A 25,606-nucleotide genomic window follows, 5' to 3' on the forward strand; every position below is an offset into this window, starting at 1 on the left:
TGAGGTACCTAGAGTGATCAAATTCACAGAGACATAAAGTGGAATGGTGGTTACCAGGGGCCAGAAGAAAGAGGAATGGGGAGTTAGTGTTTAATGGACACAGAGTTTCAGTTTGAGAAAATAAAAGAGTTCTGGAGACGAATGGTAGCAATGGATACACGACAACATGAATGTATTCAATGCCACTGAGCTGTACACTAAGAAATGGTTAAGATGGTAAATTTTATGTTATGCATATTTTGCTACAGTAAGAAAAAAAAAGTTTGCAGCAGTAAATCGAAACCAGCCCAAAATAAGTAGATTACCCCACAGAATTTGACATATTTGGCCTTTTTAAATTTGGGGTACTAATTTGTACCTATAAATATTTCTACCATAAAATTACTGCCATTACGTGAAAGGGCTCCACCACAGAAATGGAGAGATTCCAAATGACTATGATTACATTAAAAATTTCAGAGATGGAAAAAAACTTTTAAGCTCAAGTATACTCATGGTTTTCATACTCAGGAACTGACCAGAGATGTCCTGGGACTATTTTGAGGAATGAAGGTAGACAAGACCACAGAGCTCTCTCCCACCTCCACAAACAGCCTGTCAGGCTCATGCACAAGATTTTATTTTAGGAAAGGAGCACAACACTGGCTTGATTCATATTCATTCCTATTCATATTCATTTTCTCTCCCCCACCCCCTGCCATTCACCACACAAAATAATGAAAGTCACTATCCTAATTCAATGCCTGAACTAAAATCGGAGTTAAGTGACACACTGAAGGTCACAGAGACCATGATGACGCTGGGATAGAAACCAGGACTCCAGTAGTAACAAAACAGTTAATCCAAGATAATAAGCTTAAAAGATAAAGCTTCCACAATTTAACCAGCAATAAGTGCCTACGTAATTTACAATTACTGTTCTGAGTTTTAAGATGATGCTCTACTGAGTAGACTCATCATGGAATTAAGAATACTAGTGATTGGGGCTTCCCTGGTGGCGCAGTGGTTGAGAGTCCGCCTGCCGATGCAGGAGACACAGGTTCGTGCCCCGGTCCGGGAAGATCCCACATGCCACAGAGCGGCTGGGCCCGTGAGCCATGGCCGCTGAGCCCGCGTATCCGGAGCCTGTGCTCCGCAATGGGAGAGGCCACAACAGTGAGAGGCCCGCATAATGCAAAAAAAAAAAAAAAAAAAAAAAGACTAGCGATTGGGCTTGCCTGGCGGCGCACTGGTTAAGAATCTGCCTGCCAATGCAGGGGACACGGGTTCGAGCCCTGGTCCGGGAAGATCCCACATGCCGCAGAGCAACTAAGCCCACGCACCACAACTACTGAGCCTGCGCTCTAGAGCCCGTGAGCCACAACTACTGAGCCCATGTGCCACAAGTACTGAAGCCTGTGCACCTAGAGCCCGTGCTCCGCAACAAGAGAAGCCACCGCAAAGAGAAGCCCACACACCGCAAAGAAGAGTAGCACCCCACTCACCGCAACTAGAGAAAGCCCACGTGCAGCAACAAAGACCCAATGCAGCCAAAAATAAATAAATTAAAAAAAAAAAAAAAGAATACCAGTGATTAACTGGGGACTTCAAAACTTCTTTTAAAACTACCTCCTAGATGTTCTATGGCACAACTGAGCCTTTTTCTGTTCAAATATAATAAAGAAAAATGAGATCCTCTTGGTCTCAACAAAACAGAGCCCCTTAAATTTACAACATATGGTTCCCAAATGTTTAGCTTAAGCCCCCAAATGTATCTTTACTCATCATTATTTATTTCCAATGTTAGCTTTTAAGCTGGTGGTTCTTCTTGTACAATCCTGATACGTTGTGAAGATAAAAGGGCTGTTCTTTCAGAATAACAATCGTATTTGGTGCATTCTAAATGATTCAGCACACTGAGAGCACTCACACATCGCTCAGCATGATGAAAGCACAGAACATAGCAGTGGAATATCTACTTCTGTTCATGTCAAATTTTATATACAGAACATGATTTTAGCACAAGCCTGCCACATTTATAAGAATACCCTCGGGGTATCAAAAAGACATACAGTGCCTAGTATAATCCAATCCTGATGGAAATGTCAGAAGTAGCCAAACATTTTTTTCCTTTCGTCCTTCCTTGCACTCTTTAGTTTTACAGCTTAATCTTTCATTTAAAGAGCCAAATGGCAAAATGCTAACATCTCTTACATCTAGGTAGCAGATACAAGAGTCTCTAACACTCACTTTTTCGTGTGTTGGAAATACTTGTAATTTTAACCAATGATAATTAAAAACCAGGTTGTCTCCTCACTCTCTAAGGACCCACATGAAAAGAATGATTTTTTTAAAGGAAATAAACAATAAAGAAACAGAGATTTAGACAAATTTCTGAACACCTGAAAGCAGACAAAAATATCTAGACAAAGCAAAACTAATAAATTCCAAGGGAAGGGACTCTACAGTTTCAAAAACTTGTCAGCCAAGTGCAGTGTAAAACCTTGTTTAGCTCCTGCTTCAAACTTGAAAAAAAAAAAGTGATGAAGTAATCTATAATACTTATTTGATGATATTAAAGAATCATTTATCCTACTAGATATAATGATAATATTATGATTGTGTTTTTAAAAAGGAGTCCTTGTCTTTTAGAAACACATCCTTAAATATTTATAGATGGAATAATATGTCTGAGGTTTGGTTAAAACTAAGGAGGGTTGGGCTTCCCTGGCGGCGCAGTGGTTGAGAGTCCGCCTGCCGAGGCAGCGGACACGGGTTCGTGCCCCGGTCCGGGAAGATCCCACATGCCGCGGAGCGGCTGGGCCAGTGAGCCGTGGTCGCTGAGCCTGCGCGTCCGGAGCCTGTGCTCCGCAACGGGAGAGGCCACAGCAGTGAGAGGCCCGCGTACCGCGCAAAAAAAAAAAAAAAAACTAAGGAGGGTAGAGGAATAGACAAAAATAATATTGGCCATATTAACTGTTGAAGCTGCTAAAGCTGACTGATAAATAATAGAGATTCAGCTACCACTCTCCAGTTTTGGATATATTTGCAACTTTCCATAATAAGGGGTTAAAAAAAATAGCAATAGAGAAAACTAGCACCCATAACACATGGTGGGAGGGGAGCATGCCGCCGAGACGAGAGATAGGTAAATGGTCCCAACAGAACCTTAGAGAGGATTCGTAGCTGGAAAGTACAAAAGCCTGGAAATGGAAGAGCGATTAAAGTTCTTTCCAGAAGAAAGGTTTACTCAGCTCCTCCTTTCCTTTCCACCTGCCCCAAAATGAAAAGAGAGCATGTCTCTAAAGAAAACAAACATGCTATCTGGAAAAAACAATGCCTACTAGGGCAAATATTGGCCTACTCATTATGGCATCTAGAGTATTCCTGGCCTAACAGCCAGCACTCAAACCATTCAGAGAAAAGTCAAGTCAAGCCCACCAGTTGGCTGCCTCTAACCAGAGCTTCCAATAAGTCTTCTAATTTCCTCATCCTCAACTATCAATGGACAACCAAGAACTACTAGACATGTGGAAAAAAGCTGACACAAAGGAGAAAGACAAAGACAAAAGAAAAAGCGACCCTTGAGGAAATAGATTACCTAAAGTATAGAAAAGAATTTTTAAATTCCAGACTTTACATCCACAAATTAAGAGTAGGACACTAAGAAAAAGCCAGAATCAACTCTTAGAAATAAAAAATCAATTCCCAAAACAGAATATTCTATAGAAGAGTCAGGAAATAAAGGAAATCTCCTAGAATATAAAGCAAGAAAACAAAGAGATAGAAAGTATAAAAGTCAAAGACCGAGAGAATTCAGAGATACAAAAACCAAATAACACACATTTCCGCAAGAGAGAATAGGAAAAACATGAAGGAATCTATCAAAAGAAAAGCAGCAGAAACTCTCAGAAAAAGATTTGTGACTCTTCAAACTAAAACAATTCATCCGGTACACAGAAAGATGATCCAAACCTAAGCATATTCTCATATAATTATAGAACACCAAGAATAAGGGCAAAATGCTGAAAGTGAGAGAGAAATAGGTAATCTATAACTAACATCTCCACTACAGTGAAACAGATCTACATACACATGGTCCGCAAATTTAGCGTGCGCTGACACTCACCAGAATGCCATTCTCCCCTCTCTCCACCTAACCAACCTCCTCTAGGGGGCTTTCAAAATCCAGTTCAAACCTTGTTCCTTTGCGAAACTTTTCACCAAGTTGTTTATCTGAAGTGCTCTTACCCCTCCTGCACCATTCATTTGACTTTTGATCTGTATTATCTTATGCCTTACTTCTTGAATTTCTGTCTTCTTGAAAGTTTATTTAAACTGGTATTTCTCAGAAAATAAGGACACTGTCTTAATCTTTTTTTTTTTAATCGTCCACAGAATCCTGCACCCAGTAGACATCAAATGTCAGATGGATCTGAAACTAGTCCCTGGGACATAACTTCATTAGTTACTTATATTTCATCTTATCTTTTCCTAAACCCATTTAAAAAGGTTTATATTTATATCTATAACTAAAGTTCAAGAAGAACTGAATGCAAGGAAATTTTAAAAGGAGGAAACACATATAAATGGCATAGAGGTATCTTTTTCAAAGCCTCCACCTACTGCAAGTTATATCTTCTAATTGCAAACTTATCCTAAGCAGGGATCAACAGTGGTTTTTAGTGCCTGATAGTATTCAATACATAGGAAGAATACAGAGGATCCCTGTGGAAGGCGGTGGGAAGGTAGAGAAGATATGCTGCCCAAAGCAGGGAAACAACTGTCTCTGATGAGTATCAATACTAGTAGTTGCCTGTTCCTGATCCAGATAACAGACGAGTGCAATAATAAAACTCAAAGGCAGGGTCTAAAACTTTTACACGCTAGAATCAAATTCCAAAGATTCTATCACAAAGATGCCTATTACTGTGTCCTCTCAAACTTTTAACACCTTCTGGGAAGAGATAAATAAGAAACCTAGCTGGTTACAGGATTATTATGAAGTAGTTTAAAAAAGAAAGAAAGAAAAAACAAAAAAAGCCTGATGGACTCAAATTTTGGAAGAAAGCTTTTTCTTCACCACCCTGTTTACTGTTTAAAAAAAAAAGATTCTGTCCATGAATTCCCCTAGACATGAAGAAAGTCTAGTGGGGAGAGAGTACAAATATGTAAATGTTTTTCTAGTTCTAAATGCAAATCAGGTTGTCTTTCTCTTTGTCCAAGGGGGCTTTTAAAAAAAGAAAGAAAGAAAGATTTGTTAAGTTTGGCGATTACTACATATCCTTCTTTTTTCGACTTCAAATTTGTGGTTCAGCTGGCAACCAAGGCAACAGAAATGGAATATGTTCAAGAATTAGTTTTGTACTAGCTTTCACTAGAAATTCTAGGAAATGAGGAAGGAGGTTCTTTTAAGTTCTTTTGTACTAGCTTTCACTAGAAATTCTAGGAAATGAGGAAGGAGGTTCTTTTAACAGTGTTTCCTTGCCGCTGGAGCTCTGACTAATTAAGCAGTACTAAGAGTTTCCTTCCTCAATATGATTCAGAGAAGGTAACAAGGTTGAGCTCTGACAAGAAGTCTCATTGTGAACAGCAGTCTAATAAAGCTGACAGACACCACTCCCAGGCAAATAAACTGCCACTCAGTTTTCATTGAAAATCTCTTTCATTCCCCTTTAGGTGATAGGTGTAAGCATAAGAGCGTACAGACACACGTACCTGCTGCTTCCTTCTAGACACTGATGTTTTAAAAATAAAATATTTTCAACATTCCTACTGCAAGACAGTCTACCTTCTACCAATGTGTTACTGTTTGCAAATACAATGTATACCAAATGTCAAACAGCAATAAATGTGCCTCTTTGGGAAGAATAAATATATCTGTAGTCTAATAAAGTTTGAATACAGATTGTTGAGGAATTATTACAAAACTATAAAATAATGGATTCTGACAGCTTTTTAAACCATACCTTCCACCACTTGCTTTATAGTTCTCAATACTAGAACTAGGTGAAAATTATTTTTCTGGACATTAGTAGAAATGTAAATCCACTGGCTTTGACCCTTCATGTTCTCGCCAGGTTTGAGAAGAAGAAAACATTATTATTTAATACTTCACTTCACTTTGATTCAAAGGCTTCTGTAAAATATTATTATGGCGAGATTGTTTTAAATTAACTAATATATTTCTAATACTCTTCAGTAAAATACTACAATATCATTTCTATTTTTTAATTTAAAAATATTAAGGGAGTCAATTTTTTAAAAAATCACTGACACGTACATATTCTTTCAATCTACTATGACATGGAAATCTTATAGACACTCAGTATATTAAGAATGGAAATCTATTTTGTCAACTAGTAAGTGGGGATGATTTGTGCAGATCTACAGGAGAGAGTTAAGTTTTCTAAATACTACTTACAACTTAACTGGAAATCCAGAAGGAGAGGTAAAAATAATATTCCCAGAGTTCAATAAGAGAGAAACTAAAACGATATAAATGTAACTGGATCTTCAGCTCTTCCTTTCCCTTCAAGTCAACTTTAAAAAGGAAAATTGTGTTTCCCTACTTCAGACTACAGAATCAACAGCTTTCTATTTGAGTTCAAACCGTAATATTTCAAATGGCCCAGAGGATAACAGAAATACCAACCCCTCGACTTGAAAAAATTCATAAAACACAATAACTTTAAAACCCTTGCTTGAGTTGAGCCTTTTATTTGATTACCAGGAATACTCACATGTGTGGGTTTTGAACTCCTGCAGGATTGGGATTCAGAGTAAACCTTGCTGTAGATTTGAAAGGTGGATTTGCAAAATTCAACTTCAGTGCTTTGCGTTTACCTAAGAAATAACAAATAAAAAGTAAAAGTTTCAAGTACTATAAAACAGGTAGGATTCTGAGGGCAAAAGAAATTCACTCCAAAAGGCAGAAAATTTTGCTTTAACATAATTAATATTCTGAAAGGTGGCAAAGAATTGCTCAGAATTAAGAAAAAGTAAATAAAAATGATCTAAAGTTGTTACTAACCACAAATCACTCATTATCTCCAAAACAACAGAAAACAATGCTCAGTGCTTCCAGTTTATATCGTTCAGAGATGCTAAGGCTTTTGTAAGTAAAAACACCACAATAAAAATCATTCCCCTCAGCAGATATATCGAAAAATACTAAAATATTAGCATCTTTCCAGTGTTACATTTTACTTCCTTAGCTTAATAAAAATCATTTTCCCTCGAATGTAATATAAACAACTGAGTGAAGAATATGAAGCATTCTGCAATCATAATGGCCTAAAAGCATTATGGTACAGTCAACTCCAAGTTAGTAACACAGGTATACCAAATAATCATTTTTGAGGAGGCAATTTCTTTGGTACAGGAAGGGAGAAAGTATCAATACCTTATATTATACCGAAAAAAAAAAAAAGTCCTCTACAGAAAAGCCAGAAAATTCAGAAAAGATAAAGAAACAAAAATGTATGAAATATTATATATACACCTATAAATATATAGGGTTTTAAAAACTTGTATATACACTTAAAAGTCCAGTTACCCCAAAATAATCATTATCTAATGCACACTATTTTCTATACATAGAGACATTATCTTTTCCTCTACAATTAAAATTGGACCACAATACTGTTTTGTAATATGCTCTAGTCACTGACCATATTTTTTTCTATGTCAATAAATCTTACAAAATCATTAATGCAGGGGTCTACTATATGGAAATTTTGTAACAGAGTTGGGTTTTCCCACATTTTTAGTACACCTTGGTTTCATGTACATATTAAGGATACTTTTCCTAGCACTCACTCTTCGCACTTCATTATACATATATCAATCAATACCTATTCCAACAACCTCTCTGCCATCCAAGCACCTTCCCACCTCAGTGGATTCAGAAAATGGATTAGAGGGCTCAACCTGTTCAGCCCGGTGCTTTCACGAGACGTGAAGGCTGAGCGTGCCATGCTAGTCAGACAGGACTGCAGGACAAGAGCTGGATCAGCTCTCAGGGATGGGCCTTTCTGCAGGATAATGGCAGTTCCTAAGAAGCTCACCGTCAGACATAACTATAGTACAACATGAATTTTCCTCATAAGTTGCCCTTTTGGGTACCAAATTTTCTTAATAATTTTTATTTGACTGCAAGTAGAGAAAGGACATTCAAACTATACATGCAAAAGGTACTCCACAAAAAATGGCAGACTTGACTGTATTAAAAAAGCAAACTCTGTATTTACCAAAAAACCTTTAAAAAATTAAATGAAAACTTGGGAAAATCCTTGTAATACAAAATCAGAAATTCTAAATATATAAAAACATCACACAAATGAAGAAAAAATAGAAAAATTGGCAAGGGTATGAAAAATTAAGCAAAATTGAGAAAAAATTATGAAAGGTACTCGTAACACCAAAAACAGTTAAAATTTTGGTTCATGTGAAATTGGGAAAGTTTAGAGGTTTTATTTTGTACACATACATTTATTTTTTTTTTAATGATAACATGGTGATCAGAGTGACCAGGTAAAAGAATCACTAGCAAAATACACTGCTGGTAGAAAAGTAACCTCTGGTGAGAGGTTCAGCAGTATACAAGAAGCTTCAAATGAATATGTTCTTTCACTTCTTGGAAATCTGCCTTTAAGAAATACTTAAAGGCAGAGGACTATTCGCAGGCCCTGCTAGATTCTGAAATTGCTTGGGACTGCTTGCTCACTCCTCTGAACCTTCAGTTTTCTCCCTTTTTGAATGGGAATCTCCATCACTGTTACCCAATGCCTGACCCACCACTGTATTTTGGAAGCAGATAACTCATCTTCTAGTTACTAGGTTCATAGATGGAGAAGAATTTTGTGTCACAGTGGATCATACTCAAGAGCCTCACCCCATACCTGATATAGATGCTTTTGATGAGATTTAGGACTGGTGAGCTGATGATGTCTAGATGAGGTCTGGATTTGAGCTGACGATGTAATGAGTTAAGACTTCTGGGGATGATGGAGGAGGGTGAATGTACTTTGCATGTGGGGCAGATGTGACTACATGGGGGCCAGAAGGCAGACTGTAGTGGACTGAAAAGGTGGCCCCCAAAGTACCAGAAGCTATGAATGTTACTTTATACAGCAAAGTGTCTGGAGATACAATTGAGTGAAGGACCTTTGCAATCATAAATCTGAATGAGCTCAATGCTTACGAACACCACCTGCCACGTGTGTGTGTCTGAAACTACCTGGTACCTCACCCATGTTCTCTATATGGTGAAAAGTGATAGAAGACTAAGATCAAATACTAAGGATAATAACAGAATATAGAATCACTGTGAAAATTATCCGAAGAAAAACACCAAAACTGGTCCTCTCTTCAAAAGCCCAATTTGACAGGACAGTAGCTAACCTTCCCAGGCAAATAAGGTATGTTACTACAGTTAAAACGTACTCAAACTGTTCTTTTGAAAATAAATATTTCTACCTAATACACACACACACACACACACACACACAGAGATTCCTTTTCGCACTGCATTCACATTTAAACAAAAATAAATTGAGGTCTTTAAAGGACATTTACTGCATAAATGAACAAGCACACAAGTAACAGAATGTGACATCTAACTAATCTAACTTACATAAATTAGATTTAAACACACTCTATACTTCAGAAACATCTGCAGCTATCTTGAAAACAGTCCAAGTATGTATTCTGATCTCTCACCAACAAAATATGACAAAGAATTCTATAAAAGTTCAAAGCCTCTGTAAGCGGCGATGACTCAGAGCCTGAGGTCGAGTCACATGGCCTGTTCTCAGCAGCGCACCCCAACTGCCCAAATGATGATCAGTTTAAGAGGAACTCATGAGGTGGTCAGCCTAGAGGAGGAGAAGGAACGCTCCAGAAAGTCCATCAAAGGTGAGATTCCGGGAAAGGCAGAAAGAGGCCGCTTTTACAATACCTTAAAGGCTATTTCTGAATCTCTGTAGGCATGAGCCTTTTTGTTTGTTTAAGCATCTCTTCCTCTCCCATTCACTTTCTCTAAGTAAGAACCTCTATTAGGTCTGGTCTTTCTCATCTTTACTTCCATTTCTCAAGGGGCCCAAAAAACTAAACCCTAAAGGCAACCTGTCACCCTGTATTCAGATATTTTTAATAACAAAACTACAAACAAATAGGATATTAGATCAATGTGGATTTTTTTCAAAAGCCTGCAACAACTTCCACAGGGAGAAAAGGGTACAAGGAAATAAGTGATACTATAAATGGCCACTGGAGATTTTTCTAAGCTAATAGGGATTAAAATATTTGTACAAGTAATTTGAAGTAATTATCAAGAAAGACTATAAATTTGTGATTATAATTACCCCTTCGGTAAGACTGTCACCAAATAATCAATTCCTAACCAGTCAACAGAGATAAACAGATCCTCCCCTTTAACTACAGTAGGACAGAAACAAAATATGTCAAATATCTTAAATTATTCATATGGAAGAAGTTTCCCATCCAGAAGACTGTCTTTGTATACTTAAAACCCAAGTGTCTGATATAGAAAATACTTTCAAATGTTCATTGATCTGGGAATAAATTTGACATGGACAGACCCAGACAACTAAAGTGTGGGTTAAATTAGCTAGAATAAGTTTCTGTTGTTTGCACCCAAGAACACTGACTGAAAAGGAAAACAGTATTTGTCCTCATCCCACCACATTTCCAAAGCGCTGCTGTATCCTTTAGGGCAACACTGCCTAACTTTTTTCATGCCATAGCTTACACAGAAAATGAGGACATTTGTTCAACACAGCGAGAAAATCAAAATCATAGCTGGCCCGATAGCTGGCCGAGGTGTTTCAGCAGCCTCAGGCCCCACTCAGCCACTCTGAGGACTGAAGGGCCAGTCTTTCTGCATCACCCTTGAAATTCTGGTTTCAGAGCTCCGCCTTAACGGAACACCAGTAATATTTACACAGACTTTTCCATTTCATGCATATGCAATTTCTTCCTCACAGTTCTCATGAGAGGAGCGTTCCTAAGCATGGGATCTTCAAGAATATTCAGAACTATGATTCTGAAGAAGAAGGATTTGTCCAAGTATATCCATACTCACTACAGCCTAGGAATATCTTTTGCTCTAATTCTGACCACAGAACAACTTAGACTCACAGAATACTGAAGCCGAAAGTAAGACACCTTTCAGCTTTCAGACCACTGTGGGTTATGCGGTAGATTGTTACAAAAATAGCCACCAATGGGGCTTCCCTGGTGGCGCAGTGGTTGAGAGTCCGCCTGCCGATGCAGGGGACATGGGTTCGTGTCCCGGTCCGGGAAGATCCCACATGCCGCGGAGCGGCTGGGCCCATGAACCATGGCCGCTGAGCCTGCGCATCCGGAGCCTCTGCTCCGCAACGGGAGAGGCCGCGACAGTGAGAGGCCCGCGTACAGCAAAAAAAAAAAAAAAAAAAAAAAAAAAAGCCACCAATGAATCACAGCTCCCTGTGTCCACGCTTCTTTGCAATGTGACTTTGCTGCTCTTCCCATCAACAGGTGGCATCCATTTCCCTCCCTCTTGAATCTGGGCAGGCCTTGGGACTTGCTTTGACCAGAATAATAGAGCAGAAGGGATGCTATATGATGTCCAAAGCTAAGCCTTATGAGCCCCTGCAGTTTGCACTCTCACCCTCTTGGAAAGCTACTGAGTCTAAATGGAAAGCAGTTCAGTCAGGCTTCCTTGATGATGAAAGAGCACATGGAGAGGCCCAGAAGTCCCAGCCACCCCAGCTGAGCTGAGACCGCCCCAACAGACCGACTAGCTGAATGCAGACATGTGAGTAACAAACAGAATCATGAAAAATTAAACAGCTGCTCTTTTAAGCCACTACTCACATGCTAAAGGAGCTGAGGAGAAACAATGAAAAAGTGATCAGAATCAGTCCCTCTGAAGGAACTCCTATCACCACCACAGGGGACTCCCCAGACCCAAGCACAGGAGAAAGTGGGAACTTGAACTACAATGGACAAATCACTCATATGATACCAAGTATTCCAAGCATCCCACCAGGGGTGGGGGAAGAATTGCCTTAAATTCTCCTTTCTCCCTTGGCTCTAACTCCGAGTACCTAATTTTCAAAACAGAAAGAGTATCCAGAATAATTTTTTAAATTATCTGTAATCACCGGAAAAGAGGAAGACAATTCCAACTATGCAACCTCAAACAATTTCGGAAATGAGGAAATAAAGTGGTAGACAAGAACTTACTTTCATTCCCTTTTCTGCCTAAATTACTACCGTGACAAGTGCCCTAACTTATTTCATAAGCTCGAGAGAATAAGAGAGGAAGGATGTTGACTTGCAGTTAGAAGAAATGGGCAACTCTGTACATTTTAGACTTGCAATCTCAGGCCTTCCAAGTAGTACATGAGCTACTACCAGCTAATATTATATTATTCCTCCTCTGCCAGCCTTTGGTACATCAGGGTGAGCAATTTCCAAAAATTCACAAAATCTCACTTAGAACACTGAACTCTCATCAGTAAAACAGAACACTGTCATTCATCCATGCAGCTAAGCATTTTGGAAACTGGACAGTGCTGAGTTTGTTTAAGAAACCAACAGCCCCTTTAGCACATTTTGACACTTTTGTGTGTAAGACAGATTTGGGGGAAGTCCAGTGTAATAAGTTCCATAGCCATAGGTGCAGAAATATCACACTTATACACAAGGTGGTTTGCCAGGCAGTGGGGACAAAAGGATAGACAAGGTAGTGACATAATTACAAACTGTTTTCTTTGGCATCCTGCCAAAATTAAAAAGGAACATGGTGGGAGGAAGTTAAAGGGTAGGAATGGGGGGGGGGGGAAGTACTTTTGCTAGATGCTAAATGACCACCAATGAAATACTGATAAAGATAGAAAGAGGGATATTTCTGTGGTCTAGTAATTCACACATCTGTAAAACCAAGATAAAAACCACCCCTTACTTGGCAGAACTACTGTGGGAAGGACTAATATGAGCCAGATGTCTATTACCAGCAAACAAATATAATCCCTAAGACTAAACTAGCCAATTCCTGATTAGTCCAAACTCTTCAAAAACACCCAGGGAACAATCTAATTCAGGAAGACCCTCCTGGGATTACCAAGACAGCACAGATGTCAAGGCTTTACTGAGATAAACAGGGCTTGAGACGCCTGTCCATACAGTCATGCAGACAGAATCAAACATTCTGCCGAGCAGGATCTTGGCTTTGGATCGCCATGGTCCCAAGCTCTCCTGTGAGGTCCCCAGGTTCACCGAGGGGCAAAGAGGAAATCCTTCTGTCTGAACTACAAAGCCCCAGCTGAAATCATTACCTTCCGAAATGACAAGCTGGGAGAGAATATAAGGGCCTTACTGATCAACATGACAGCAAATATCCCAATTAGAAAATACACCAAGAGTGTGAACAGGTAATTAACAAAAGAGGCAATACGAACAGAACAGAAATAAACCATTAACATGAAAAAATTATCAAATTCTTCTAGCTCTCCAAAAAGTTAAAATTCATTTTTTGCCTTTAATCCCACACATAAATAAAGAGTCCTAATATCAATGTTAACAAAGGGTATGAGAAGCAGCAGTCCCTTCAGAACTTGTCAGAGCTGTACTTTTACACCTATCTGTGGTTAGGTCATGCCCACCTTGCCCACTACACCCTAAGTTTCAGGGGTGCAGAAACCATTTCTCATGTGCCTCAATGTCTAAAATTACACCAGACACATAAATCCTTAACACTTCTTCAGTAAACAAAAGGACACAGACGAATGAACAAAGCACTCTGTGAGATAAACTGGTTCACTTTCTCCATAAAAAGGGCCATACCTAGCAAACATCTCAAAATGTCCTTACGGCCAACCCATTCCTAAGAATTTATCCTTTAGGAAGTTAAAGGCAATGCAAAGAAAGTTATTCAAAGCAGAGACATCTGTGTTAGATTAGTTACAAAAATTATGGCATACCCATAATTGGAATACTACACTGCTACCAAGAAAACACACCATAAAGACTATTGACATCGGAATTAACTTTAACAGTGAGAGTTCTTTTTTAATCAGGCAATAAGTAATGTGTCTGATAAACTGTCATTTTAGTAAAGCACATGCGCATATGATAATCTATAATACACACAGGCCACATTCTCCAGAATATCATTGGTGATTAATTCAAAGTGCTAGAATTATCAGTGACTTTTTTCTTTTTCTACTTTTCTGTTTTTCAGCACTAAGCGTTTTTTGTCTCTGTCTTAATTATAGTCTCCTTGCTCCTCACATCAGAGCTTTCTAATCTGTTCTCTAAATCTAATCTTACTGAGCCCTAGAGAACAAGTAAACAAATGGCCTTAAAAATACAAGTACGCAAAAAAAAAAAAAAAAAAAAATACAAGTACGCATAGGCACTCTGATATACCTGCTAATACAACTTGGACATTTCCATACCACTATCATCTTGTAATATTTCGTAAGTTATATCATTTGAGATTTCTGAAGGTATATGAATCAGCTAAGTTAACAATATTTTAATCTCCAACAAAACAGGAAAACACAATCCCCCCCACACACATACACACAATGCCATGCTCCTGACTGTGCAAGCACAGCCTCCATGGGAATCTACGAGTGGGAATTCCAGTTACACATCCACCTTGAGAAGGTTCCAAATGGATACTCAAAAGGTGGCAGCCATACTGTCTGTCAGCACACCTCCACCCCCAGTTTAGGGGAGAAGAGGAAGAAGTGCTAATAATTCTGAGTCCTTCATGTGCCCCCAGCCTGTTGTTTAGCATTCTCTTTTATCATCATCCTTCACAGTCCTTGTGCGAAAGGGCTAACCCACTATACACCTGCACTACTTCCCTTCACAGAGAAGCTCAACGGCCACACGCAGCACTGACAATCCTATCCTAGTCAGCGAGGGGACTGTTTGCAGCACAGTAAGTCCGTAAAGGTACCCAGCACCTTGTCCAGGAGCTCAGAACACTTTACATCCATGTAATGCCCCAAACTCAGCCAAATCCACATGGCATTTTTGTTCTTAAGCTTGAAATCCATGAACATGTCAACAGGGGCCCCGTGGAGACAAGTGACACGCAAACACTGTGTTGACCAACTCCAACCAAACTTTCTATGCAGACGGTCTATGATCCCTTCTCCTGTGATGTGCAGGCCTCCCAATCGGACCCTCCAACATTCTCATGAAACTCATCAGCTCCCCAAAGTTTTAAGTTACTGTCTCACCACACGCCCAAAGCAAGATGTTAGGATTTCTGGAAAACCATCCACATAAGGAGTCCTCCTTGTCGATAGCCCTCTTTCTAGTGGGACAAGGCACATAATACGCAAACTTAGGAAAACCGTGTCAAGAAAAGTCGCGGAGCTTGTTCCAGTTTTCGTCCATACCTCGAGCCCATGCTGCGGCTCTGTGGAGGCAGACGCACAGGCCACACGCGATGTTCTCACGGCGGCTTGTTTCAGCTCTAGTGAGAAGCCAGAGTGCCCACTGCGCTTATATCACGTATACTCTTCCTGCTCAGCAAACCCGCAGCATCCTGCCATCATCATTTTAACTCTCCACCACCCAGAAATGAAATAAGCTCGTTAACCATAGTTTCTAATAATACCATCAGCAGTGTTTCAATCAGTGCTTCAAACCTTTTTTATATGTACCACGGTGTTAAGAAAAGCACAGGTGCACAACACAATGAAGGAGAAACAAGGCTGTTCTTGGCTAAGCACCACTGACCCAGAGCTCTAGCGAGTGGCTCCAGGCCACAGGGCAAGGAGATGAATATTTCAGCCAACAGCAGTGCCCAAGTTGGGGAGCTACTAAAACAACCAGATCTGACTTCTTCTTAAAGAGTTTACTTAAACTAATATTATTAACCACACAACAAAGCCAGATTTTTATCAAATGTTAATTTCTTCCCTTATCTAATTTCTTTCCTCATCTGCCCAAAATACCAATAAGGATTCCCCCACAGTCATAAATAATTAACTCTTCTAGGCTCAATCCTGTAAGTTAGCAAGTAGATTAGGATACAGAAAGCTGTATTTTTTACAGACAATTTAGCATCATACTAGAGGTACCACTTTAGTCCTAGCAGACAGGATACCTTGATCCTTTTCACAACAGAAAATCAACCATCCACTGGCCAAAGTGATAGTGGGTACCCACTCTTCTTTCCGGGTAACTACAGATTAGTCTGTCTAGAAAGCTTACTGATTCAAAGCTATGTGTCTATTATATGCAGGTAGTTTTGCTACAGACATTGTCTGTGATATAATAAAAAATATATTTGGTATTTGTTGGAGGTTCCTGGAACAGAGCTCCTACAACCCTTGGAATGTCCTAAGTGATGAGCATCTTTTATTATGCATAACAAGCCTCTTTCCACTATATCAGAGTTTTTGCTTATTAGGTGGGGGTGGGGAGAACCTCCAAAACTTCAGGATGGGAGGGCTGGTCTCCAGAAAAACCAGTCAAGTGATCAGAGGGTTATAACTTCCAGCCTCCATGTAAGGCAGAGGGTCTGGAGATCGAGTTCAATCCCCAAAGGCCAACGATTTAATCAATCATACCTATGTAATGAAAGTTTCATAAGAACTCCTAAAGATGAGCTAGGGGAGCTTCCTGGTTGGTAAACACATCAAAGTGCTAGAAGGATGACAAGCCCAGAGAAGGTGTGGAAGCTCTGCACCTCCTCTCTCTCCACACCTTGCCCTATGCATCTCTTCTATTTGGCTGTTCCTGAGTTACATGCTTCTAATAAATTGGTAAACATAAGTAAAGTGTTTTCCTGAGTTCTGTGAGCTATTCTAGCAAATAAGTGCACCTGGGGGCGGTGGGTAAGGGAGCCCTGTAACCTGCAGTCCGCCGAGCAGAAGCGTGAGCAGCCTCGGCGCCCCACTTGCAGCTGGATCTGAAGTCAGAGCAGCTTTATGGGGCTGAGCCCTTCAACTTGTGAGATCTGATGCTAACTCCAGGTAGACAGTGTCAGAACTGAATTGAATTGCTGGGCACCCAACTGACACTGGAAAATTGCTTGCGGTCAGAAAACACCTCAGAGTGGCAAAATGTGAAACACTGAGAAGTGAGGACTATTAAGATTTCCTAAAGGCAAAAGAAGTCCGTTTCAAGAAATAAATCTTTCCTTATTTCCATTAATACCTGTACTTGATTTTTTATGCTATCCAAACCTATAAGCAAGCCTGCAGCTTGCACTACCTAAAGCAGAAGGGAAGCTTTATTTCAAAGATGACTTCCCCAATTCTAAAACACCATGAGTAGTTCAGCAACGATTTAATAACTGCAGAGGAGGGGCAGAAAGCCCCACACTATACAATTTTCAACTAGTCACCAAGAGCGCACCACATGTGTTACCTAACAGCCCCTTGCTTCTTCGGGAACACAGTCAACATGTGAACATAAGCATTCTCACATTCATCTGGATGACTTTTGACCCCTGGAAATTAGATTCAGCACTCTGGTGACTTTCCATAAAAAAAGCACCTGCGTGTCACAGGAACTCAAATATTCCTTGAAAAAAGGAATAATCCAAGCCCAAGTTTTGATGTAACACCTTTAGGACAAACAGTTTCACTCAGACATCTTGACTGGGGGTTTTATCCATACTTCCCAATAGATCTAATTAGTTGCTTCTCTGGTTCTCATTACTCGAAAGATGCGTAACTAGAAGTTAAATAGGTTCTCTGAAAAAGTTAGCCAGCAAGCTTTAACGAGAGAGATGCTCCTGACTATAGAACTTCATGACACATGGATTAGTCGGCCACCCTCTGGCTTTAAAACAAGATAGCTGGCGTTTTTAACTGCCTCGCGTTGCATGGCTTGTGATCATCTTTTATACACTCAGCCAACGTTTTCCATTTCAGTGCTGTATTATCCTATACATCTTTTTAAAGAAATTTTAAGTAATAATTCACAATCCAAATTTAAATTCAAACCCAACTGTGTTACTACCAAAGCAAGTAACAGAGGTGGAAAATGAATGAGCATCTTCCATACAAAGCTAATATCGTATATGTATAAGCAATAGCTACAGCTCTATTACACTCCTCTCACCAACATCCAAAGAGCTTCTTTGTACCCCACAGAATAATCCTTCCCGATTTAAAAAAAAACATTAAGATGTGACTAACACTTTCACTTCTCAGTGGACACAATCAAGTACTATTTGTTGCCCATAAATGTATTCTATAAATTAAGGTTTTTAAAAGGTTAGAATAAGATTAATAAAGAGAGTTAAACGGCACTCAAAGAGGATATACTGCACCCTATCTACTTTCTAAATATACAGTACATGAGAGTATCCTGACTGAAATGTCTCTGATTTGTTATTTACAAATTGTGCAAGGTCAAATCAGTGTTAGAACATCACCACGTGGAGACTTTAATAGTGTAGTTACAAGACGGGTGACTGAACAGGGATAGTGAAATGGGAGAGGGGAGAGTTGCTTAAGAAAGCTGGAATCTGGTTCGGGACTTTTAAAGATCTCTTGATCTCTGGTGAAGTCAAAGAACCAGTGGGTATGTGAGACCAGTTCTGCCAAATTAAGATCAGTCCCAAACCAGATTCCAGCTTTGCTCATTAATTTATATTCAGTGATTAGAATGCTCAGGTCCTTCAAGCGTTATCTTGCCAGTACTTGGGAACCAGAGATAGTCATCGAAAGGCAGTTTGGTGAGACTAGAAGTAAATAGGAGTTCTCATCCAAGATATAAAAAACACGTGAACTACTTGTGTTCCAGTTGGCAATTACCTTCTCAGTGACTGGTACGTACTTGTCCAACAGGTGTCATTATTCACCTTTTAGTAGTGACAATTTCTTAAGCAACTCTTGCATTTCACTAACCCTGTTCAGTCACGTACTTCATATCCTTCAGCACTGGTGCAGATGATCAATGCAATAATTTGCATTTGATAGTATGCCCCAAACACAAACTTTGTTTCTTGGTTAACAACAGCAACTATTTGCAGAGTCCACAAACGTTTAGAAACACAAGTTAACCAGTCCCGAATGAAAGAATTAATCTAGACAAAAATCACTGATGGTAGCCAGAACCATCAGGTGAAAGGCTGATGGGGAACTTTATTCCACATGAAACACACTGACGGCACCAAAGCCCACTGATCAATCTTAACAAGAGCTGCAACCAGAAATCGTATGCCTCCTGATGTGACACAACAAAAAATACACAGCACCACCTACCAAGTGTTTTTGCCAAAAATTTGAATATCTATGTGATCAAAGCCCTTATTTCTAACTACAAATTAACAGGAAATACAGGGCAATGTGAAACACTAATTACTAAAAGGATGTAATCAGCCAAATCCAAAATGTGCAAAATGCTACAAAAAAACATGACCCATTTTTTTTCAATGAATAAATGGCAAGAAAAAAGGAGAGAAGAGGGAACTACTGTAAAGAAACTTGAGACATATGCACCAAATGCAGTATGTGTGTGGACCTTGTTGAGACCTCAAGTTGGAGCAAATCAACTGTAAAGAAGGCATTTGTAGGGCATCTAAGGAAATCTGAACATTGAGTGGCTATCTGATAATATTGTTTTCTTTATTTAACAGTGCAATAATGGCATTAAAGCTATGTATTTAAGAGTCCTTATCACTTAAAAGATGTGTGACACACATTTGTGGATGAAATCATGATAATCAGAACCAGCTTTAAATTTTTTTAGTAGAGACAGGTGGAGGGAGGAGGAACAAATGAAATAAAATCGACCATATGCTGGCAATTGCTGAAGCCATGTAATGGGTACCTGGGGTTCACTATATTATTCTAAGTTTGAAAACTTCTATAATTAAACGTTTTTTAAAAAATTAAATAATGTGCTTTCTTCCACCCCTAACTATAAGAAAGTAGGAGAGATATAAATCTGAAGACATCAATTCGTTTTTAAGAGCCTGTACACAAATCTGTCCTCACACAGCACATGGCCACCTTGTTCACTGACTCCCCAGTCTCCTGACCTACTCATCTTGGTCAGCTGTTCCCCAGACACACAAGTCGTTTGAGAATCCCAAAGCAATCCATTCTCTGCATCTGTCTAGGCCAGAATAATTCTGATTTTTTGAAAATACTTTCTCCCTAGTGGCAGATCCCTCTGTCCCTAGCTTTGGAGCCACAAGAAGGAATCTTTCCACTTAATGTTCAGTCAGCCTTGTTAGATAACGTTTTGAAACTCTCCAGGGCCAGAAAATCAAAAATGATATATAAATGTATGTCCAGATCTCATGACAATTTTCAAGTGAAGACTCCTCAAAAGCCATTTGGTTTAGAAAATCATTCCTATGAGTGCTCACCGCTTTCTTTCAAGAATCAATAAAACACTATGGTTTATAGCATGTAACCTGTGACCAAACCAAGGTCACACAGTCTGCTACTCCTTAGCTCTATGACTTTAGAAAATTCCCTTAACCTTTCTGTGCTTCCATTCCTCACCTATAATAACTATTATACCTACTTCACAAGATTGTTGGAAGAAATAAAGAGTTAATAACTTACTTAGATAATTTAAATAAAGTGACAGATAAGATTAGATAAGATAAATAAAAAGCTTAGAACAGAGTTTAGCACACGGTAAATGAGAGTTATCTGTTGTTGTTATTTCTACCACATAGTCTGTCACTACATGTTCAATTCCTCAACGAACATAAACTTCTTCAGAGTAGGCTCTAGATTTAAACCATCTTTAAAGACCCCAGTGCCTCTTACCATTAGCGGTATAGATATGTTTGTTAAATGCTATATTTGTGCCTCTGTTTATTTAACCTTTTAAGAGGTTCTCTGAAGGGGAGTAAATATGTATACACTTGATTTTCACTGCTGATTAATGTTCACTGATTTCTACCTAATGAGAAAATCAACACCAACACGGCAGGTGCCAAGTTTCTTCTAGAACATCTTTTCATCTAGACACTTGTGTCTGGATTTTGAAAGCACTCATAAAATCATGCAGTAAGAATTCAAGTATTTACTATTCCTTGTTTGAAAACCATCACCCTAAATTTATAAGCTAAATTGAAAACCACTTTGATTAACTGGAGAGTTAGTTGGGAATAATTTCTGGAAACTTCTCACAAAAGTTTTGTCAAATATCCTTTCATTGCTCATCGTAAAGTTCAACTGGCAAATAAAAGGAAACTTCCTGCAATGTGGGAGAATCACTAATTTTTTTCTCATTCAAAAACACCACACAGTAAGCTTCTCCAAATGATTTTTAAGGTGCAATAGATATTTGAAACCTTCCTTCCTCTAGCAACAAAACCAATTTTCAGGAAGAATTAATGTTCCCACCACTTCCAAGATCAAAGATAATTAGGTAGCATTCCCCTTGGAATGGTATATGGTATAAAGGGGATGCATGAACCTTGACTCAGCCTATACAACGATTCTTGGGCTTCAGTTAGTATAAAAGCTGTTGGAAAGCTTGGGCTTTCCCCTGGCAGTTCATCATGGTCCACAGACAGTGATGAATGTACTAGACGCTCAGTCCTAGGGGCTTACGGCAAACCCTACAATAGTCTCATTTTGTAACTAAGTTCAGCGTGTATTTAGATTTAAATAAACCATGTTACCCTCCAGTAGTAGCAAATGTGGTCATTCTGTTTCTTAGGATTGCTGAAAAACTTAGGTGAGCTTAATAAATCCCAAACAATAAAATTTTAGTCATTGGGTATAGATTTTTGTTACATAAAATAGGAAATTAGAAGTTTAATTAGTTGAATGTTCTAAGCTCTTAGTTTTAAACACGGGACAGCTTGACCCTCCCTCCACTCCTTCCTTCCCGTGGTTGTCTATACTCCACCTCCAGTAAAGTCAAATACTCTCTTGAGTGAAACATCATCTTTTACAGAACTTATCAGATCAGTAAACGTATTACTGACTTCCTCAGACTTCTGGGAAGCTTCACAAAACATCCTTCCTCCTCTTTACTGTTTCATTTTTATTATTACCAATTTAAAAACAATTTGGGGTACTTATTTAAAAAGAATAGTTTCACAATGAAATGAAAATCTGTCATTAGGATACCTCCATTTTCCCCCCAAATACTTTGGTGTGCAGTGTTACCAAAAGCGATCAATACCTGTAATCTAATTTCTATTAATGACTTCAAGGATAACAGTCAGCTCTGCAACATGTAATTTTCTAAATACATGTTGCTATGCAAACATTCTCAAGTAAAACAAATTTTTAAAGCCATTAAATCTTTTTAGAGCTATCAAAAGTAAAAAAGGCAAAGCTACGGAAACTCAACACTACCAAAACTTGTCTTTAGCACTCAAAAACTCTACAGCCAGGGGCAGAAAATGCACTGCAGTAAGGGGGGAAAAAAAGGCTAAAAGTGCCCTTGTATGAAAACTAAATTATTAAGAGTATTTGCCAAATTCCTAACTACTCTCACTTTGATCGGCACAGGGTTCTACTAGGCATTTTCTGAGGAAAATCCCCGTGCCCTGGGATCTTTAATGGGTCACAATTCTCATACAAGCAAAAAGTCAAAATGCCGATACGCTAAGGTAAATTTGACATTTACAAAACCATATCTCAAAAACTGTTTCTAGGCAAATCTCTGCCCCCCTCCCCCCGCAAAATTGGTTTTATAAAGCAAAGCAAATCATATTCTAAAGAACTATGTTTTCAAGTTAGCTCATTAAAGCCACTGAGATATGATCATTCAAACTGAGTCATAAATCACATAAACATATTTACAAGTACAAAATCATTATTTCCAAATGGTAAATGATGAACTAATCAACCCTCTAAATGTAGGAGATCTACATGGGAAAAAAACATTTTCCCCTGATATAGTCTTACATACAGACCTTAGAAAAATTCAATAATCTAACAGTGTTAAAGAAATATAACACTGTTGGCTCAAATAACAATTTTATATTAAATATATATTATCTTATATATATTTAGAAAACCAAAAAGCAAATAAATGCAGAAACTATAATTGATAAAAAAAGATCGGGCTTCCCTGGTGGCGCAGTGGTTGAGAGTCCGCCTGCCGAGGCAGGGGACCCGGGTTCGTGCCCCGGTCCGGGAAGATCCCACGTGCCGCGGAGCGGCTGGGCCCGTGAGCCATGGCCACTGGGCCTGCGCGTCCGGAGCCAGTGCTCCGCAACGGGAGAGGCCACGACAGTGAGAGGCCCGCGTACCGCAAAAAAAAAAAAAAAAAAAAAAAAAAGATCATGAGGTGCAAAGTGGATTTTTATTGAATTTCTATAAAAATCTGGTTCCAAAATTAAATATGCAGTCTCACACTATTTGTCTGGGTGTGTGTTAAAAACCTATACACACATCACCAATAAAACGCCACTAACTCATAACAGGCAATTGTAATAGACTGATTGGAACAGTAATGTAACAATATAAAAAATAAAAACTATGTGTAAGTCAAACAATGGGGGAAAATTAATCCTTCAGAGCTTCCATTAGTCATCAGAATCATCTTAAAATAAGTCTTTTTGGTTTATGATGGAGAATTGAGCATTTGAAGCAGACTCAAACATAGTGGACTTTTAACAATATGTACTTTTGTGTTCTTTGTACTCCATCCCCTCCTACAACTACTGTATGCTATGTAATTATTTTTAATGAATTAAACTGTAGTTTTTCTGAAAATTCTGAAACACCCTTAAAATAAAACTGGCACTAGAGTATGCCCTAATAGTCAAGAAAACATTGCTTTGGTGATTTCAAGCCCCTTATTTTTAAAGAAATGAGTGGCTACTTTTAACATACAGTTAATGGCTATATTCCAGAGCAAACTGGAAGACTGATTTTCTGAAAACATTACCAAATTGCACTTATAACTTTTAAGACATGCAAATCATAGGATCAGCTTGAGAAACAGTGTTAATATATGTAAGCAACTGAAAACTTACCCTAAAATACAGGAACCAAGAGTTCAAAAATAAATGCTGTGACCTCAGAGCTGGCCCTCCGTACCATCATTCAGGTCCAACCCTCCCCTTCCTCAAGACTTCCACTGAGGTCCAAGCCAGCACAGACAGCTCTGCTCGACTCCAAAGCAGGACAGGCCATTGTTGGATCTCTGAGCCGTGGTCTCCAATCAGGAAAGCAGCTATCATGAGACCCCACAGAAGCCCTCATGTTAGTTCTCTCTCAGGACAGAACAGTGGAAGCAAAGGTGCCCAGTACATATGCGTTCCTGCACCACCTCATCCTGGGTTCAGCTACTAATCAATCCGCAGCATCAGTAGTCGTATGCTTGCAATCAACGCAGGAACAACCCTAGTCCACTGCAGTAAGAGCCCGCTAAGGGCTCTATTAAGCCCTTAGCTAAGGGCTTAGGGCTCTATTCACTTCTGCCCCAATAATCTCCCTCATTCGATGGTACCTATGTGTCCAACGTGTGCTCTGTGAATGAATGTATAAAACTGTATGAATTCCGAAAGCTGGAAAATTAAGAGAAGGACCTCCCAAAGACAGAGGGAGAAATAAAAGGGGAGATGTGAGAAAGCAGTCACAGTGTAAAGAGGTAGTGAAGGCAACCAAAAGTGGGCATCAAGTGGGAATACACAGTTAGGTTCCGCCGCGTGTAATAAAGCAAGCAGCACTGCAAACCTATCATTTCTGTAACAATGGGAGAGGACAGTACCACTCAGAAAGTCTAAAGGCATTTTACATCTACCTACAGAGCCATTTATAGTCACTGTATACACAATTTTTAATTTAATAAAATCAATGTTTCTCTTGTTTTATGTTCACAATAGGACTAAGAAAAAAAGCAACAGTGCAAATGCAGTTTTAAATTTTTAAAATGTCAGCATTTTTCTTAAATTAGATTTTCTGTCAATATGTAAATAAAAATTTAAAAGTATATTAAATATTAACAGAAATACTTAAACAGAAAGCTAAAAACTGTGTTAAAATTAAAATATAGCATAAAATAGAAGCTGTAACTACATTACATGTAGATATATATCATATATGTAGGTTCACTATGAGCAGGAAATCGTATACTATTTTTAGTTTAAGGTAAGAGAAGGATGACAATAATGGACCAATTAAAAAATTTTATCCTAGGATCTAGCTGCCTTACTCTATTGCTCATTATATATTTATATCATGGATAAACCAATCAAGAAATAAATTTTTGTTCACTGCTTTTCAAAGGAAGTCACAATGTTCAACCAATGGAAATTAAGCATTTTGATTCCATCAGAAAATTTTAAAACAGCAGAAATGTTTTCTCCAGGTTAAACTTTATTTCGTTTGAACTAACTTACATAAGAATGATACACATCAGAGGATCTAAAAGGTAACGGCACGGTGACTACAGTTAACAATACAGCATTATATACTTGAAAGTTGCTAGGAGAGTAGATCTTAAAGGTTCTTACTACAAAAAAGAAATACTAATTATGTGAGGTGATGGAGGTGTTAACTAACCCTACTGTGGTAATCATTCCGCAATATGTAAGGGCATCACATCATCATGCGTACACCTTCAACTTACACAGTGTCGTGTCAACTACATCCCATAAAGCTGGGGGGAAAAGACAATGATGTACATCAAAAGGCAG

General features: G+C 38.8%; 1 protein-coding gene across 2 annotated transcripts in view; it reads right to left on the reverse strand.

The window, feature by feature from the left end:
- The window catches only part of MAP2K4 (mitogen-activated protein kinase kinase 4), a 105,390-nt gene that overhangs the window by 67,675 nt on the left and 12,109 nt on the right, over positions 1-25,606 (reverse strand). For both annotated transcript variants that reach the window (XM_032616742.1, XM_032616741.1), the window contains one exon: positions 6,723-6,825. In XM_032616742.1, the coding sequence (XP_032472633.1) occupies positions 6,723-6,825 (103 nt within the window). The remainder of the gene's footprint in view (positions 1-6,722; positions 6,826-25,606) is intronic.

This window comes from Phocoena sinus, chromosome 20 (assembly GCF_008692025.1).
Source record: "Phocoena sinus isolate mPhoSin1 chromosome 20, mPhoSin1.pri, whole genome shotgun sequence".
NCBI classification, from domain to species: Eukaryota; Metazoa; Chordata; class Mammalia; order Artiodactyla; family Phocoenidae; genus Phocoena; species Phocoena sinus.